This window comes from Tiliqua scincoides, chromosome 4 (genome assembly GCF_035046505.1).
Source record: "Tiliqua scincoides isolate rTilSci1 chromosome 4, rTilSci1.hap2, whole genome shotgun sequence".
NCBI classification, from domain to species: Eukaryota; Metazoa; Chordata; class Lepidosauria; order Squamata; family Scincidae; genus Tiliqua; species Tiliqua scincoides.
In genome coordinates this window covers 79882050-79901766 of record NC_089824.1, presented here as the reverse complement: position 1 = coordinate 79901766, position 19717 = coordinate 79882050, and the positions used below count along the sequence as shown (strand labels likewise).

The window sequence follows — 19717 nt, the reverse complement described above, 5'->3', positions numbered from 1 at the left end:
TGGATGGCGTTGGGGTCAAAAGTCAGGAACAAGTTCCTACTCACTTCCTTCCCTTCCGATCTGTTGTGGGAGCTGGACAGCTATTGCTTTGGGCTCTTTCTGCTGTTCCCAAGCCAGCTCTGTGGAAATGATAAGCACATTATCTGGTGTGCTCCCTGGGGCATTTGGTGGGCCGCTGTGAGATACAGGAAGCTGGACTAGATGGGCCTATGGCCTGATCCAGTGGGGCTGTTCTTATGTTCTTAGGGAAAAGAGAGATAATAAACCACTTTTGTTCTTCTATACTGTCTCCTTCTGTGACATTGTTGCCATGGGACTCCATTTGTCACAATTTTAAATTATCTGTAACTTGCAGTTTATGACTACTTCTGTTCATCAAATAGCAGTGTTCTACATCTGGCTACTCTTAGGATGCCTGTTTGGCAGTTGCATCATTGAAGAACTGAACTGTGGATGTTAAGCCTACCTGTTGATCCCTCTTGTACTGAATCCAGACTCTGATCCCAGCAGAAGCTAGGAAAGCAAAAGAAGGCAGGGAGAAAAAAGCAAAACAGGCAGTTCATTTGTAGCCTTCATCTTGCCTTTTGCCTAAGGACTAACAATCTAGTCTTGAGGCTTGTAAACTAAAGTACACATGGTTTTCTGCAATGGTGAAAATGGTATAGAACTAAGATTTACATAACACAGTTTAAAAAAATAGTGGCTAAGCTAGACTCTTATCTCAACAATAAACATGCTGCATTAGGTAAGATACTCAGCCTGACCTATGCCTTTTCATCATATGTAGCGGGGGGCAACAATTCTTACAGGATTGTTAAACTATGCACATGTAAAGTGCTTTGAATTCTTCGAAAAAGCAGTATATAAATATGAAATTTTTAAAGGTAAGTAAAATTCTCTGGAGAACTTATTGTGTCTTCTTTACTTGACTTATTGGTAAGGCAAGAGAAAGTATGCCTCTTATCTTAAGGGATCTTTTGGAATGAACAAAGATTAACCACTTAGTTTATCCAAAAAATATCCTGTCCTAAGTTCATGGACTTCCTGTTGAAGTTAAACACAGCTTATTATACTTCCTGTTAACTTCATGACTTGTGAAATAAGATACATTGTTTTTGTTATTAGGGCCTCCAAAAATAAGTTGTGGAAGCAAGGAGGAAACATGTGAGTGAGTATATAAACTTCTTGTATCAGATTGCCAGAGCACAAGTTTCTCCTCACTATGTGCCTGGCAATCAGTGAGGACACAGGTCCTTGTGATCCTTAGGACTCATATCTATTAAGAGAAGATGGTCACAGCACAATGTAAGTCTGTATACATGTCTCACATGCAGTTGACTTGTGTGAATTCAACTACATGTGGTCAGCAAACAAACATATCTGAATCCTTCAAATTTGGCCATAGTGATCCCATGCCCTAGTGACATCTAGATTAGATTACTGCAACACACTCTTCATGGGGCTGCCTTTGAAGAATGTCTAGAAACTGCAGAATGCAGCCACCCACGTGGTTGCGGGGCCTTATTGGTTTGACTCTGTCAGGCTACAGCTTCAGCAGCTACACTGGCTGCAAAATTCAAGGTGCTAGTTTTGACTTTTAAACTCTTCGTGGCTCAGGATCAGGGTATTTGGGTATCTCTTACCTTCTTCCATATAATCTGATTCATCTTCTGAGGTCAGAGGGGGCCCTGTCAGCCATTGGTGAGGGGGATGGCGGTGAAGAACAGGGGCTTGTTGGTAGTGGAACCCTTACAGTGGAATTTCCTCCTTCTGGAATTAAGAACAGAATCGAATCATTTTTGTTTTATTTTTAATTCTGGAAGTTGCCTTGATTGCCCTCATGGGGAGAAAGGCAGGATATAAATTCTTTAAATCAGTGTTTCTCAAAGTGTGGGTCAGAACCAATTTCAGGTGGGTCCCCATTCATTTCAATATTTTATTTTTAATAGATGATGCTACCATGGGATGTGACTGCATTTGGGGAAATGCTAGCATGGCCTTTCCCAGTTTGAAGAGACACTTGGCCAACAGACTGAGGCAAAGAGGCAAAGAAGGAAGGCCCATAGCCAGGGAGACAGACCAGGGACAGACTGCACTTGCTCCCACTGTGGAAGGGATTGTCACTCCCGAATTGGCCTTTTCAGCCACACTAGACGCTGTTCCAGAACCACCATTCAGAGCGCGATACCATAGTCTTTCAGGACTGAAGGTTGCCAACAAGCTCTGATAGTAAATGGGACTTTTAAATGGTATCATTCCTTTTAAATAGAAAATATATGTTCCAGATATGAGAGGCTTCTTTCTTCTAGTATAGAGACAATACTGCCTTCCATCTTAGTCTTCTAGATTCTAGAGCTCTTCCCAAATGCTCTGCACTACAACTACTTGTGAGCTGAGGACTGTTTCTTTGCCAATGCAGAAGTGGATCCAACTTAGTTATATGTCACTGAGACCCACAGATTTTTCTTTACTGGGATGGTTGAAAGGACTCTTGCTACTATATGCAAGTTAATGCATAGGCACTAAGTATTGCTAAGGTCAAAGAATCTGACAAAGGACCTCAGGCAATTCAATTTAACATGCTGCAACTATTGTGAAGGTCCTTAAGTAAAAAAAAAAAAAAATTCTGAGAAAGGCCTGTGAAACTTGGGGCACAATTCTAACTTGGGGCACAGTAAGGGCAATGCAGCTCTGAGGTAAGGTAACAAACATTCCCTTACTTTGAGAAGGCCTCCGTGAGTGACACCCAACTGCAGGATAAAGCACATGTCCCATTGGCATGGGAAAGCACTGGAAAGCACTGACATAAGGAGTTAGGATTGAGCTCTCAGTTAAGTAGTTAGCTTGACTACTTTCAGTTTAATAGCATACATGCTTCCTCAACAACAGTGCCAAAATAGTGACTGCTGTATCCTGCAGGTGTGGGGAAACTGCCAAAGGTCTCCTTGGGGGAAGGGGACTTTTGTCCACTTTCCCCAAGGGAAGTCCCAGGTCCCATAAGGGGGCTTCTCAAGTCTGCACCAGCTGTTTTGCCAATGCAGACTTGAGAAGCTCTGTGTTGGGTTTTTCAGCCTGACATGAAGTAAAGGATGCAGTGGTGGAGGCCTCTGCCCACCTGGAGCAAGATAAGGCATTCTCTCCTTGCTCCAGGTGGCAGCACAGCATCCTCCATGTGGTGCTAGGCCCAGTGCTGGCCTACGCCAGTGCTCCCTACTTTGAGAATGCCATAAATGTGCTTTATGGCACCCGGCGCTGGAGCTCAGCGCTAGTAGGATTGGGACCAAAGTTATTTATTCCCACCTTGAGCCTTCCTTGGAGGCCAACTGATGCATCTTCCTCATCTTTTTCACTTGCTGCCTCCAACGAAACAAACCCATCCCTGTGCAGCCCAGAGCAGACACCACTTGGATTGCTGGAAAGCTGGGAAGTTTCCAAAGAATTCTTCAGTCCAAACTTTTTTCTTCCCAGCACCTGCAAGCGAATCAGGTGCAAGCCCCAAGCCAGGCACCCTGGTCCCTCCCGTCTGCCTGAGCTGAGCCTGCCTTCTTCTGGGAAGCAAAGCCCGAAGGCAGCCCTGGAGCTTGCTGGAAGCGACGCCCCCTTCTGGGGAGGAGAGGCTTCAGCAGTGACGGACAGGGACCGGGAGCCTCTTTAAGCGTGGCCGCCGCCGCCCCTCGGCGGAGAAGGAGGCGGGCGCTTCTCCCAGCTGGGCTGTGGTACCTGCGAGGAGCCGCGCTCGCATGAGTGGCTTGCCCCGCTCCGGGCTGCGCGTGCTGACGAGGGCAGAGCGCGCGCAATTGGGATTGGTCTGGACGGCTCTCTCCTCGTTCGCAGCAGCCTCGAAGAGGGACCCACCGAGGGAGCCTTTGCCAGGACGAGCCTGCTGCGGGGGAGAAGGACCGGGCAGTTGGCTGCTGCGGGGGGCATTTCTTTTGGCTTTGGCGCCAGAGAGAGTCTTCTGGCTTCCCTGCCGAGAGAGTCTTGGGGGAGGAGGAGGTGGACGCCCAGGCGGCTCTTGGCGGCTGGTGGGCGAGGAGCAGAGGCGCGCTCCCTACCCCGGGGTAGGAGGAAAGCAGGCGCCAGGCAGACCTCGACCCCCTTGGCGCGCGGGGCTGCCCTCTTGGTGAGGGCAGGCTGCACCTGAGGGCGTTGTAGCGCAGCCCCCCTCACAGCACCACCGTGGGGTGGGGAGCGGGGGGGAAATGGGGTCAAAGACTCTGAGCGAGGCTGCTTCCCACCCTCACCTTCCCCACCAATGAATTAATTCCCCCACCCCGAGGGTAGGGGTGAGAATTGAGCAGAGCCAACTCCGCCGAAGAGAGTGAGCAGCAGGTAGGGAAGGAGAGGCGGGGAGCGATGCCTCTGAGGCTGCGCTGGCTTTGGTGGTGGGTGCTGGTGTGCAGCAGCAGCAGTAGTAGTAGTGGCCGGTGCTCCCCGCCGCCTGCCTTGCCTCCCCTGCTCGCCGCGAGGGCGCTACTCCCGGGCAGCACCAGCGCTGCAGGCGACAGTGCCAGCAGCAGCAGCAGCAGCAGCAAGGAGCAGCCTCAGGCGCCAGTCTCCCCCTCCTCCTCCCCTGCGGGCTTCCTCTACCGGCGCCTCAAGTCGCACGAGAAGCGGGAGATGCAGAAGGAGATCTTGTCCGTGCTGGGCTTGCCTCACCGCCCGCGGCCGGTGCACGGGCTGCAGCAGCAGCACCAGGAGGACCCCGCAGCAGCATCTCCGCTTCCCCAGCAGCGGCAGCCCTTGGCGCCCCCGCCGGGCAGGCTCAACTCGGCGCCTCTCTTCATGCTGGATCTGTACAATGCCCTGTCCAGCGAGGAGGAGGCGGAGGAAGGAGGGGCAGAGCAGCGCAGCGGGGGCAGCCAGGCTGCTCCCACCGCCCCTCCGCTGCCGCGCAAGACCCTCCTCAGTCACCACCCGGGATCCCCTGCCTTAGCCAGCCCCCAGGACAGCGCCTTCCTCAGTGATGCCGACATGGTCATGAGCTTCGTCAACCTGGGTGAGTGCCAGGAGCAGGCGGGGGAGGAGCCCTTTTGAGCATCTGGGGGTGGATGGCACACGTGTAGGTATACACGCGCGCACAGGTGCTGTTGGAAACCTGTTTCAAGTCATTTCTGCCCAACGTTGCATATACACAACAGGGATCAAACTTGTGGGCTGGGCAGAAATAGGTTAAAAGTAAAAAGTGCTGGGTAGTGTTGCTTTCCTGTCATTTGGACCACCTGTTCTTACAGAGGTGATTGTGGTTTTTTTTTTTTTTACAGTTGTCCTCTTCCCCCCCCCCTTTGGAAAGTAGCAACTTTTAGCTATGTTACACTATATGACACAACATAGCACCGTTATGTCACAAGTCATAAGAACATAAGAAAAGCCCCACTGGATCAGGCCATAGGCCCATCTAGTCCAGCTTCCTGTATCTCACAGCGGCCCACCACCCAGGGAGCACACCAGATAACAAGAGACCTCATCCTGGTGCCCTGAGGACAATCAAGGTCCTCTCCAGTTGGTGTTGAGCTTCTTCAGCCTGAGTGATAGCCCAATCCTTTGCCTGTCTATTCAGAAGTAAATCCGTTAGAGTCAATGGGGCTTACTCTCAGGGAAGTGTGAATAGGATTGGGCAGTAAGTGAGTGCGTGTGAGGAGCAAACAGGGTGGAGCTGTGCTGGAGGAGCCCTTTTAGCACCTGAGTATAGATGGCACACGTGTAGGTTAGGTACATACATAAGTATTGTTGGAAACCTGTTTTAAAAGTAAAAAGTGTTGGGTAGTACAGTGTATTGTTTGCTTTCCCTTCATTTGGAGCATCTGTTCTTATACAGATTATGTGATTATGGTTTTTTCTTTACAGTTGTCCTCTTCCCCCCTCCCTTGGAAAGTTGCAACTTATAGCTATACATATAGTTATAGGTATGTCATGCTACATGACCCAATGTAGCACAGTTATGTCACAGGTCCTTTCCAGTTACACTGTACTCATCCAGAATGCTGCCTGCAAATTGACTGATTTACAACAATCAGAAACTCTTCATTGAGCTGCATTCATTTAGCAAGGGTTTGCAGGCCATTTTAAGCATCTGGCAGGTGCCAAGCCAAAGGAAAGAATGTAGTGTGCATACAAACTTGATAGGACCATCCTATTGGATGACCATCAACTCTTCAGTTGGAAGAGCTGTCCCTTTTTTCAAAGGCACCCTATCTTCTGAGGTGCTGGGAAAGACCATAAAGGGGGTTAACCCCTTTAAGACCCCTTTAAGACAATAAAGCAGGGTTAACCCCTGCTAACCGGGTATAACCCCTGCTAACTGGGTAAGAGGCACACTTTCAAGTGGGTGCTCCTCTTTATAGCAGGGGGAGAGTAACTAGCCCACTTCACCTCAGCAGTGTCTTTTCTAGTGACTGTCTGCTGGTGTTCTTTTGCATCTTTTTAGATTGTGAGCCCTTTTGGGACAGGGAGCCACTAGTTGTTTGATTTTTCTCTGTAAACCGCTTTGTGAACTTTTAGTTGAAAAGCGGTATATAAATACTGTTAATAATAATAATAATAAAGATATAATTGTGTGTGTGTATATGAGTGGTTGCTAAACCACTCTTGACACTGCTTGAGCATACTTTTACTCAGAAGTAAGTTCCATTGAGTTTAATTGGGCTTACTCCTAGATAAGTGGGTATAGGATTGCAACCTTGATTATCAATGTAATACTCTTCTCAAAAGTATAATTCCCATTGCTTCCTTTGTCTCTGCCATATGTTTTATAAGAGGCTCATCTCAAATTTGCACATATTCAGAAACTTAATTTGTGTGGGATACTTTGAATTATTAGAAATATTCCTAAACTCTATACATTGGAAATGCATTATTGGGGAGCATTGGTAGAATTCATGGAGAAGATCTTAAGCTTAATCATCCCAGTCTTCAGTTAAAAGGATCTCACAGGGCAATTTTCTACTGTGGCCATTTGCTCCCCATTAGTTCCACTGTGAACTTCCTTCCAGGACAAATAAGCAGGGCCTAGGAGAGGGGGTTAAAGGGGGTAATTTGTACTTGAGCCCAGGTTCAGAAAGGGGGCCCAGGAGCCAAAGGAGGAGGCCCAGAAAATTCCTGGGATCTTCCACTTTCCAATCTCACCCAGACTCACTGCCCATGTGGGATGCTGACAACACAGGGCAGGCAGGTAGACCTGAGCTATGCATTGGAATTTTGGTATGCCTTGGCTCCAAAGACTATTCTGGCTTTTGCCACTTTTCCCCTGTTTTGCCCCCATTCTGCCCACCCCATTGCCACCCCCCACTCTGTTTCAGCCCCTTCCTCTTTGGGAAGGGGCCCAAAAGAAACTTTGTACCCCTTGATAAAATTTCTCTCAGAGGCCCTGCAAATAACAGCTGTGAGGGGGCCAATCCAGATCAGAATGATGGTGGGGGCAGAGAGTTAATACCCCCTCCTTTCACCCTATACCCCTGTCTGGATAGGGCTTCCCAAAAGCTCCCTTTCAGAGAAGAAAAAACAAGCATGTTATTATTATTATTTATTATTATTATTTTATTAATTTGTACCTGGCCTTTTTGCCCAACGGGCACACAAGGCGGCTAACAAACAATTTAAAAATACATGAAAAACAGTTAAAAACAATTTACAATGATTAAAAAGCTAAAAACAAAACAAACCCCATGTTTGTTGCAAACAAACACATGCTTGCAAGCACATGCTTAATGTAACATGTAGTTTGAGACTTTAAAAGACCTACTATTAGTTGGAGTCAGCACTGTTAGTCTGACTTGGTTCTTGGCAGTTTTATATGAAATCACTTTTTGATTACAACACACAGTTTGTTTAATTAATTTTGGGAAAGCAGTGATCAATCGTTGATTCAGAGCTGTGAATCTTGCTTCGATCCTCGGCATCATTTTGTAGCGCTGCTTGAATGTGAGCTGATGGTTTTCAGTTCCCTACATGTGAGGTACTGACCGTGGTACTGTTTACATTGCTTCTGTGGGCAGTTCAGGATAACTAAATGAGAGTTCTTTTCCTCACTCTCTTATCTCACATTTATATCTTGAGCATGTAAACAAATCCAAGATTGAAGCAAATAAAGGTTGTTGGCTGGGATAAATGCCGTGAGGTAATGGAGCATTTAGTTTGTTGCTCTTCAAGTGCTACTACCCGTTCAAGCACATGAAGAAGTTTTTTTTTTTTTCCTGAGTCAGGCCATTGGTCTATCTAATATAGTACAATCCACTGATTGACAATTGCTTTCTTAGGTCTTTTCCAGCACTGCTACCTGAAATTCTTTGAACTAGAGATTCCAGATATTGAATCTTCTGCACACAACACAAATTGTCTAATGCTGAACTATAGCCCCCTTTTCATAAACTTTCTTTAATTGTCACATTGCTTTCTTTTCTTCTGTGCAGTCCATGTGCCATCATGTTCCTAATTCCTTTGCACCTTCCCATCTCTCACTTACATGTGGACCATTAAAAGGTTCTAGAAATTCATGGTGCAATTCTGTGCATATGTACTCGGAGGCAAGCACCAGTGTGTTCAATGGAGTTTCCTTCTAGGAAGGTTTGTGTAGGATTGCAAGTTTAGTGAATATGAATTGGTACAATTAGCTGCCATGTTGTTCAGGGCCAGTCTTCCCTGTGGATGTGCTCTAGTTGCTCACTCCTATACCCCTTTCCCAAATATAGATGCTACTGCGGATCTGTTGGAGTTTCTTTTTAGTATATATGTTGATATAAGGTGTAAAAGCAAACATTTAATTAAGTTTTTTTCATTGGCTGGGAGCAGCCGTTTTCAGGGGAGCAAAGCCTTTACAGACTGACTGTACTGATTTTCCTTTTCTTCAAATGGATGTTGTGTTTCTCACAAAGTGGGAGTATAGTTTACTAATCCAGAGCTGTAATTGATTTTTCCAAAGACTGTGGATACTTAGAGATGGTTTGTATATTGCAGAGAAGTGCAAAAAAAGAACCCTAACCACCTAGATGTGCAAATAATTAGCACTTCTGTTGCAAAAGCAAATATTGCAAGTGATGCCATTCATAAGCTTTAGGGGGTCATCTGAGGTTTATGTATGAAGGGGGAAAGCTTTGGTAAGCCTGATGTAATTTATGGGCTTTACATTGCCTACCCCAACATAGAACATTTTGTTGTAGTGGTCTCAAAATGCCCTAATTGGGGTTTGATACTTGACTACGTGCTGTCAAAAACTTCAGACAGCTCTGATATTGAGGCCTGAGCTTGCTCTTGCTGTGCTTCTGGTTTGTGCCATCTGGAAGTGCACAGATTTTGCAGCCCCTGCTAATCCCTGTCAGTCAATGTAGAATGGTGCAAAACAGCAGTGAGTACACAGTCTTTCCTGGTTAGCTTTCTGCCCTCTTTGTAGAGGCTGTCATGTGTTTTTTTTTGGGGGGGGGGGAAGTACCTCCTTTTCCTAGAATTGCTTCTCATGCTCCAGGTGTAATTTATGGGCCTTACATTGAGCACAACAGTGCAGAACCAGGGATTATTATCTGTTCTCTGGCAAGCCTACATGTTTATGAAATATAGCGAATGTGTTCAATCTTGATGAAAGTATGTTGTACAATAGTGATTCTTATCTTTAGTTAAAGAATGATACAGTGTGGATGAAATGCAGTATAATATTATTCTTGGTCTTCTCTGCAAAGAATAATGATTGATAGCTGGAATCCAGTAACAGTATGTGTGCAAAAAGTAGGAAGTGTACTAAGCAAGTCTGGTTAAATGTGTATAATTGTTTAAGATAATTGCATTTTGAAGGGTATTGGAAGGAACTGCTATTTTATAGAGGAACAAGATTGAAAATAAACTTCAGCTCGTACAATATATTTGTGCATTTTGTGAGATCCTGAGACAGCTTTGATATGAGAGCTCATAATAGTGTTTTTTAAATAGTTTTGATAAATGATGTTGATTATTAGGCTAAGCAATGAACCTTGGTTGCTGTGCAGGATATGGTTTCTTTATTGATTCTGCTGTTGAAATCAGTTGCTGAACTTTTCTCACGCTTTCCAATCTGGTTCAGTGGTATGTGTATAGCAATTAACAAAACATCCTCAGTTGCCAGCGCAGGTATGAGAAAGAGAACAAACACTGTGTTAAGACATGTTTCAAGAAGGTCGTTAACTAACAATAAAGTTAAAGTTAATTAAATCATAAGGGAAAATTTCAAACTTCTCTTTCAAACTTCTCTTTCAAAGACCCAACCAACTACTAAGTACCTTGGGTAGTATTTGACTATGGCTGGGTGGGAAATCTGAAGGCTCTCTTTCAAACTTGCTCACTAGTTAGGGTTACCAGATATATAGTGGGACAGAGTACCTATACATTTAACCGTTGTATAGAAGAGGGAATTTTGGCAGGTATAGCTTTTTAAACCTTTCCATGCTGAGTAGCATAGGTATAGTTACTCTGTCCCACTGTCAGCCCTTCTTTTGAATTTCCCCTTTAGTGTGCCCCACCCCTGTATAATGCCCCAATGGCATTTCAGATTTTCTTGATTGGGAACAGGGAGTAAGCGTCACTAGGGGTCACAGTAAGGTTCTAAGATTTGATCTCTGAAGATTATTCAAGATTAAATTACAAAAAAAAAAAATTGTTCTTTTCTTTCTTTATCCACCTTTCCTCTAAGGAGCTCTGGGTGGCACACATGGCCTTTCTCAGCCTCCCCAGTTTTATCCTTACAAGTTTGTGGGGCTCTTAGGTTTAAAGACTGATTTTTCCCAAAGTTCTATGCAATTTTCTTTGCAGTAAGCCCCATTGAATATAATATGACTTACTTCTAAGTAGATCATGTATAGGATTGTGCAGTTTGGGACTTTATGCCTGAGTGGGGATTTGAAACACAATTTCCCTAATCTTAATCCTACACTGTTGTCCTTACTTCATAAGCATATGCTATAGTGATAGGAATGCAGATAGTGCTATGGATCAAATAGTTACCCTTTTAAAAGAAATAATGGGACTGTTGTTGGCGTGCAAACCTCATACATAGACCTATGTAAGTATTTATAAGAACAGCCATTAAGTGGATAATATCCCAACTGTAGCACATGCAGAAAGAAATTCTTGCATGGAAACTTCCCTGTCTCCTCCTTACCACAGCAGCCTCCACAGCTCCCAAAAATTTCCTCCTGATTGTTGGGGGATTCTGTGGAGTAATATGAAATGAGGCTTAGCATCAGAGAAAATGTGTTTTCCTCTTGCATGGATGGAAATATCTTCCATTTGTAAATATCAAAGTTATAATACAAGTCTACAAAACCAGTGACACATGGATACTTCTATGGGGTAATGGCATGTGGACTGAAATGCTACTGGAGTGGGAGGAAATTGACCCTAAGTGGCACCCTGATGCTTCCCACTTTGACCATCTATAATTTTACTTGAACTAGCAGATTGGTTAAATGTTTTAAATCTTGCAACTCTGTGTCATTCTTGGCTATGACATGGTATTTGTGTCCTGAGCAGTTCTGTCATCATTGAAATTTTCAAGTACTGATGACCAAATCCTTGGGGATTCTTATTTCTTGGCATCGGTTTATATTTGCAAACATTTCATAGCATGTTAGCCCATAGCACATAGAACCATTTCACATACCTTACTACTACACGGTAACAAAACCGGTTTTGCCATCTAGCATATAATACAATCAGGAGTTGCAACCAGATTACACAGAAAAGGGTACAGGATTGGAAATATACTGTATACAATAAATTAATATGCTGAAGAGTTGGGGCAACTGTAAAAATTAATCCAAATATTGCTAAGACATGCTATATCATACTGAGAGAAGATTTCTTTGACATAAACTTTCCAGGAATCAGGATTAAAAATGGTCTTTTTCTCAAAGGTAAACATTTTCCTCTTAATTTTGAGATTCTTCAATAAATTATTTGAGAGGCAAGGATTGCAGTTTTTTAAAAATGTCATTTAAGACTTAAGCCATAAGAACCGATATTTTTAGCAGATTGTTTTGCGCAGGTGCACGTGCAAAAATACTTATCTTGTCAGTTGCTTTTGGTTGCCTAGAGGTATGACTTATAAAGAGGTTAGATGCTCTGTTTACTCGAGGGCGAAAGAGTGACATAATGTCTATTGAAGCAAAGGCACCTTTTCCTATTAGGCAACAAGGTTTAATTGAAAACAACAGGGATATGGGATGTTCATATTTTAGAATGGGTTTATATAGCACTGCTGAAACCACATGTACACTGCATTTAATTTGAGGTTTACTAGTCTCTGCAGTTCACACATAATGATGAACCCTGATTCCCTATGTTGTTGGCAAGGGTGAATGTAGGTGAAAAGCAGGATGTGCAGTTTGCCCTACAGGCTTCCTGCTGTCACTGTGGGTGGAGAAATGGGAAAGTTTCTTTGCATTTTTCCTTAATCTTAATTTGCTTCTGATTGGTTAGGAATGTGGGCAGCTGCTTTGGGTGTACACTGCACTTTGGGAGCAATACTGCAAGTAATTCTACAGATGGCAATTCCTGGCTCTACTTACTTGTTCTTCCAATGCCCTGCTGCTCCATCCTGCATCCCTAGTTAACACAAACTATCACATTTTAGAGTCAGAATTCTGGAATTCTGCTAGTAGAGAGGTAGAGGGAGTCGATTCTGAGCTCAGTCTCTGTTGTAGAACAAACCTGGTTTCTGGCATAATTTCATCTACCTTCCAATTTTAAACTAGCCAGAAGTTCTTTAATTAAACTTAAAAGGTAGAATGAGAGAAATAAGTAGTCCTATGTGTGGAGCATAGTTGAGCATAGTGAACTTGTGTGGGACAGCACTGCACTACAGTACAATGCTTTGATTTAGAGCGAAGTCAAACCTTGCTGTTTGTTAGCCACTGGACCTGAGCATTGTGAAGCTGTAGCACAAATGTGACGTATTTTCTTCATAAATCAGAATGCTAGACTATGTCTGTGTGTAGAGAGCCATTGATCTATCTTCCATTGATACTTTTGAAGCTGTTTAGAATTCTCACTTAAATTATAGTGTTTGGAAACCAGAGTTATAGTTTGCTCTTTATCCTAAAAATGTGCTGTTCCACAACCATTTGCTTCCTCCATACCCAGCTTCTGATAATAGGAAGGCAAACAGAGCAGTCAATCCAGCCATATGATAGCCAAGAAGAACTTGTCTTCCCCCTTCCCTTATCCACAACTTCATTGCACAGAGCTAGACAGATATTCGATTGCTTAATTATTGGGGTAGGAGAAACTCTTTCATGTTACTTCAAAGGAATTGAGCAATGACTATAGAGATAATGATTTGTTTATAAAAATAATTTCAACAGTATATGAAAAGAATAAACATGTGTATCATGCCAACATCTACTTTATTTTATGTAAGCTCTGGCGGCTGTAAGCGTCTTGCTTTCTCCCCTCCCCCCACCGCAAGATTTCTGTTGTTTACTAACTGGAATATATATTTATTTCTTTTATCTGGCCCTTCACAAAGTTCGTTTTCAAGTACAGCATTTGAAACCACATGTATGGAATGTGCATGTGTAGAATTGTGTGTTCCTAAATAATTTATGTGAGAGACAGAGCTGATAATTCTATAATAACTTCTATAAGTTGACCTGAGAAGGACAGAATGGTACAAACTATATATTCACATGTATGACCAGTAAACTGTCAATTGCGTGTGGATGCTATCAAACACTTGAATGGAAGAATCATGTTGTTAATATTGTTTTAACTATGAAGCCACAATCTCTTTTTGTTCTAATGATAATCCTGTGGAGTAATAAATAAATACGAGATGTCTATCTCCAAACACCACAGATATCTACTAGACAGCCTTGAATCGCCTCACTGTAACATGTCCCTGATGTTCGGAGGCTGACCATCTGGCATTCCTGTAGTGCTTATTTATGGTGGTAAATTTGTATTGCCTCGTGAAATACTGCTTATCAGACAAAACATTTTCTCACCAACACATCCAGAATAAGAGGGTTGCGCTCTATATATTTATGATCAATTTAATTCAGTTTAATTGCAGAGTGGTGTTAGTAGTTAGCAGATTCAAGTTGACTGATGTTTCCCATGCTGTAGAATGGAATGTTCTGTCTCAACAGCTATTTCAGCCATTGTATTTAAAATAACAGAACACAGATATTTCTGTGCTACTAACATTCTTTCCTGTAAAATAGTTATATTCCTTGATTTTAACAATTCCCCCAGTGTACAAAAGAGAACCTACATTGAAATACAAAATTCTTTTTATTTTCCATTTTTTTAAAGGTATATTGGTATAGATTGCAAATTTGTGTTTCAAGGCCTAGGTTTCTTGCAAGAACAATATCCCATAAAATAAATCTGGAAGCTTCCAATGTGCATGAACTACAGGTACCATGTGCAACTTTGTGCACATCAGTTGATTTTGGTGTCACCAAAAATAATGTTCAGCAAGATGTGAATTGTTTCTGCAGAATGGGTCAGCTGTTGTGGACAAGCCTTGCAGAAATGGGATAAGAATATGTTTTGGTCCTAAGAGGTATGAATAAAAAATTCCAAGAAGACACTTTCAGTTGTCCAGTTGTTCAGTTGCTGAAGAAATCACTAGTAACAAGCAGGAGAAGCATTATTTACAAACTGTAATGGATTTTGACAAACTCAGCTGGATGACAACATTTTCAGGATCTGCATGTCCAATATAACTTTTGGCAAGTACAGATTTTACAAGATTATCCTTTGGTACTTCTTCGCCCCAGATGAGAATCCTGTAGACATTTGAGAGTCTTGATTGAGCTACATATAATAGATGGTATCCTGGTGCTGGTAAAGACCACACAAACTTACTGAGAGGATAAGGGGGAGGGGCTAAGCAGCGAACGAAACAGGACAGTCTTCAGGATCAGCTGTTTTTCACCTGAAACTGCAGGTCTGGAGACCTGGTAACAAGCGCTAGGAGAAGCACTGTTATCCTGGCGGCTTTTAAAGTTTCTGGAAAGTTTCGAGCTCGGCCAGAGAGCTCTTTTTCCAGGACTTAGCCGGTAAGGCAGTAAAGGAGGCGATAAGGTTTTACGTGACAAGCTGCTGAACCCCTGTGGAGATATCATCTGATTGAAAGATAATAATAATAACAACTAGGTATTTATATACCGCTTTTCTGTTCATCGGATTACTCCTCTGACTATTCAAGGCGGTTTACATAGGCAGGCGTTTCTAAATCCCTCAAGGGGATTTTTGCAATAATAGAGGTTCTGTCTTTCAAGAACCAGCAATATTTCAGAATGGATCTTCCTGGTTTGGTCTCACTTCTGGCCTCCAGTTCTCCCAGGCAGGCTGCCAAGCAGCTCCATCTCTCACATGGAGGGCAACCAAGACGCTTCTTGCTCACACCAAGAGCAGGTGGAATCACTCAGCTTGGCTTGTCAGCTACTTCAAGGTCTCGGCACTCTCAGCCATTCAGGAAGCTGCCGGTGCCCTCGAACTGTCGACCTTCTGATGTTATCTTCGGGCTGACGGAGGCTCTGCCCTCTAGACCAGTCATCCTGCCCTCTAGACCTTTAGATATTTGGAAGAACTAAGTAAGTGCTGTTTATGTTATGCAAATTCCAGCTATAAAGGATTAATGTAGCTCAAGGCTTTGGAAGATAAAGAAGAAAGAGGGGGAGGATTCCTCCACTTTACTGCAGAGAAGATTATTGAGCACTTGGTATTATATGGAGCATGATTTCATCAATATAGATTTATAAATGCGTAACCCTTTACTGGATATAATTTCCTTTTATTCGAATTTGGATTTTGGATTATTTTGGATCCTTCACCACGGCAGGATTTCGTGAAATATGAACTGGTGATTAGGCTTTGTTGTGTCTACTAATAGAGAGAAAGAAATTCTTCAAATTCCATAGAAAACAAACACAAAAGGAACTTTATAGTAAAAGAGAGTTGACATCTAGTGGACTAAAAGAAAATTGCAAGAAGAAATGTTGGAACTCCTAGAAGAATGGCGGATCCTGATCCACAGACAGCTGGAGAATCTGCTTGTGACGAGCAGAAGTCAGGTGATTCAAACTTTACAAATACAAATTAGTGTGGAAACTTTAAACCAACAAGTATGTAAGCTGTGTAAATTGGAAGTAACACAGGAGAAAACTAGCAATCAACAATTTGAGTTACTGGAGGGGAGGGGCCAGCCAGCAGCCGAATAGACGTGCCTTTCTCGAGCTCTTGAAAGGCACTCTATTTTTCCCCAAAAACTGTGGATCCAAGGAGACCCGGGGATATTTGTCAGGAGAGACAAATTCCTCCACGTGATGGCATGATTCCTGAGGAGATAAACTCCGCAAGGGGGGCTTTCCCAGGAGATTTCGCCATCTGGCAGCAATGGTGAAGAATTCATGCTGAATCAAGCTGAAAGACCCAGCAGGGAAAGTCGTTGAAAGACTTAAGTAAGTGTTATTCCATTTGTGTATGCCTGGCATGGACTGAGTAATTGTTTGCCTGATCTGGTTCTTTTTTGCAGTGAGAAGAGGAGGAGGGGGGAGGCTTCCCCCCTCAGCTGTTTATCAGTGTGAGGAGAATTCGTAGGAGAGATTTGCCAAGCTTGTTATGGATATATGAAAGTATAATTACAACTTTATAACTTTGAATTTCAGTGGATTACAATTTAATTGTCCTTGGATAAAGTTTGTGCATTGGAGCGTTTATTGCCTTGGTTTGATACTATTGTTTGGGATTGCCGGAAAGAGCGACTGGATGTTTTGAGATTCTTGCGAACAGAGGAATGTGGTTGCCAAGGCTACAAATATAAATAAGATAAGAGGACAAAAACAAGAACACTGCATCAGTGACATCTAGAGACATCTAGTGGATTTAAAAAGACATTGCAAGAATTGGATTTGTGTCTATAAGTGGAGCAAGGAAGATAATACGCTGAGGTAATCTAGTGGTCTTAAAGAGCATTGCAAACAAAAGATATTTGAGTTTCAAAGGAAGGAAGAACGAAGATGGCAGGTAAGAAAGTCCGAAGTTTGCCAGCGTCAGATATGGAATTTGAAAAATTACTACAAGAGGAAGCGGAAGGGAAAGACTGGAAGCAGACTATGCAAGACAACATGGAAAAACATGGTACAGCAACAAATAAATCAATCTGCACAGACCCAACACAGCGTGGATGCTTTAACTAAACAATTAGATGAACTTAGTGGACACCTGATAGATGTGAAAATTACATCAGAAGAAGACAAACAAGAGATTGAGAGATTGGGGAAAAAAGATAAGAAAAGACCAAGCTAAAATATCAGAGATAGAAGAAAATCAGCATGACGCAGAGACAACATTAATAGAAACTCAGATGGATAGTGCAGCTCGAGTGGTGAGGATACAAAATATTCCAGAAGAGAAAGGAGAAGATATGTCGTGACAGATTGTCAGATTAATATCAGAATGGATTGATATGCTGATGGAGAAGATACCTAAAGAATTGGATTCAGTGAGAAGAGTGAACACTTTTTATCTAAGAAAACCTGAATTACCAAGAGAAATTCATGTGAAATCCATCAGAACCTTTTATAAAGATAAAATACTGAAGGCTCCACAGGAAAAGAAATGGACAGTGGATGATACTAAAGCTAGAATTTTGAGACATGTTCCATGGAGAGTGAGGAAGAAGAGAAAAAAGAATTGTTAAGGCAAGGTGTGGAGATGGGCTGGTGGACGCACGTATAATTAGATTCAAGATTTGGGGGAGACAAATAAGAAGATTTCTAAATGGAACAGATGCCATTTGATAGACTATTGTTAGAAACAAAAAAAATATACTTTTTAAAAGTCTGTTTTTATTGGACTTTGAGATGCAAGAAGAAATACTAAAACAATGTATGATAAAATGAGCACAAAATATAGGCCATAATATCATAATAGATCAATGGGAACAGATTTGGAAGCATAATATAAAACTTATTAGAGCAACACATTTTAAAAGCCTGAATTATTTTGTTTAAAACTATTTTAGATGTTAAAGAAAAAGATGTGTATTTAGTTATTATGATTTTAATTGTAGTGAGGATTTTATATGTTGAAAGGATTTTAAAATACCATTGAAAGATGAATTAATAGAGAAAATAATGAATGTGGCGGAAATGGATAGGTTTTTAGAAAATTTGGATCAACAACAAAAACCGACACAAATTGAGCAATGGAAATAATTTTATGCTTGGTTGAAAATGAAGTTTTAGAAATATATGATAGGGCATTTAGATGATTGTATTACATATATGAGCTGCCTTCCTAGGCTGACGAGTCCCATCTACCCGGTATTGCAAGGGAGAGCAATACTTCCGTTTGCCTCCTCCCTGCTCGCCCTCTGCAAACCCTCCCTCTCCCCCTCCCCCTCTGCAAACTTCCCTTTGCCTCCTCCCTGCTCAGCCTCTGCAATCCCTCCCTTTCCCCCTCCCCCTCTGCAAACTTCCCTTTGCCTCCTTCCTGCTCAGCCTCTGAGCAGCTCGCAGCAAAGTCCAACAGACTGTCAGGAGATGTGCTAACGACTACTGGCTCCAGCTCTGTTCCGAGATTCAGATAGCAGCTGACACGGGCAACATCAAGGGGATGTATGACGGTATCAAGCAGGCCCTAGGTCCAACACAGAGGAAAATTGCCCCTCTGAAGTCTGCCACAGGCGAGGTCATCCAGGATCGGGCGCAGCAGATGGAACGCTGGGTGCAGCACTACTCTGAGCTATATTCCAGAGAAAATGTAGTCACCGAAGAAGCACTGAACAACATTGAGTGCCTGCCTGTGCTGGAAGAGCTTGACAGTGAACCAACCCTAGAAGAACTTCACGTGGCCCTGGACTCCCTTGCCTTTGGCAAGGCACCTGGAAAAGACAGCATCCCTGCTGAAGTCCTAAAATGCTGCAAAGAGATCATCGTCACTGAGCTGCATGAAATCCTCTGTCTCTGCTGAAGAGAAGGTGGAGTACCTCAAGACATGAGGGATGCAAACATCATCACGCTGTACAAGAACAAAGGTGACAGGGGTGACTGCAACAACTACCGCGGCATCTCTCTCCTTAGCGTTGTAGGAAAGCTGTTTGCCCGAGTTGCACTAAAGAGGCTCCAGGTACTTGCAGAGAGCGTCTATCCAGAAACGCAGTGTGGATTCCGAGCCAACAGGTCCACCACTGATATGGTATTCTCCCTTAGACAGCTGCAGGAGAAATGCAGGGAACAACGACAGCCACTCTTTATAGCCTTCATAGATCTCACAAAGGCTTTCGACCTGGTCAGCAGAGATGGCCTCTTCAAGATTCTCCCCAAGATCGGATGTCCATCCAGGCTCCTCAGCATCATCAGATCTTTCCACAAGGACATGAAGGGCACTGTTGTCTTCGATGGCTCCACATCAGACCCTTTTGACATCCGAAGCGGAGTGAAGCAGGGCTGTGTTCTTGCGGCAACCTTGTTTGGGATTTTCTTCGCTGTCCTGCTGAAGCATGCCTTTGGAACTGCAACAGAAGGCATCTATCTCCGGACCAGATCAGACGGTAAGCTCTTCAACCTCTCCAGACTGAGAGCAAAATCCAAAGTCCAGCTGAAATGTCTGCGTGACTTCCTCTTTGCCGACGATGCAGCTGTCACTACCCACTCTGCCAAAGATCTCCAGCAGCTCATGGATCGTTTTAGCAAGGCCTGCCAAGATTTTGGACTGACAATCAGCCTGAAGAAAACACAGGTCA

At 43.2% G+C, this 19717-nt stretch overlaps 1 protein-coding gene across 1 annotated transcript in view; it reads left to right on the top strand.

Moving 5' to 3' along the window:
- Positions 1-3745: 3745 nt before the first annotated feature.
- The window catches only part of BMP6 (bone morphogenetic protein 6), a 110062-nt gene continuing 94090 nt past the window's right edge, over positions 3746-19717 (top strand). The window contains exon 1 of the mRNA XM_066623156.1: positions 3746-4999. Within this exon, the coding sequence (XP_066479253.1) occupies positions 4357-4999 (643 nt within the window). The 5' untranslated portion in view covers positions 3746-4356. The remainder of the gene's footprint in view (positions 5000-19717) is intronic.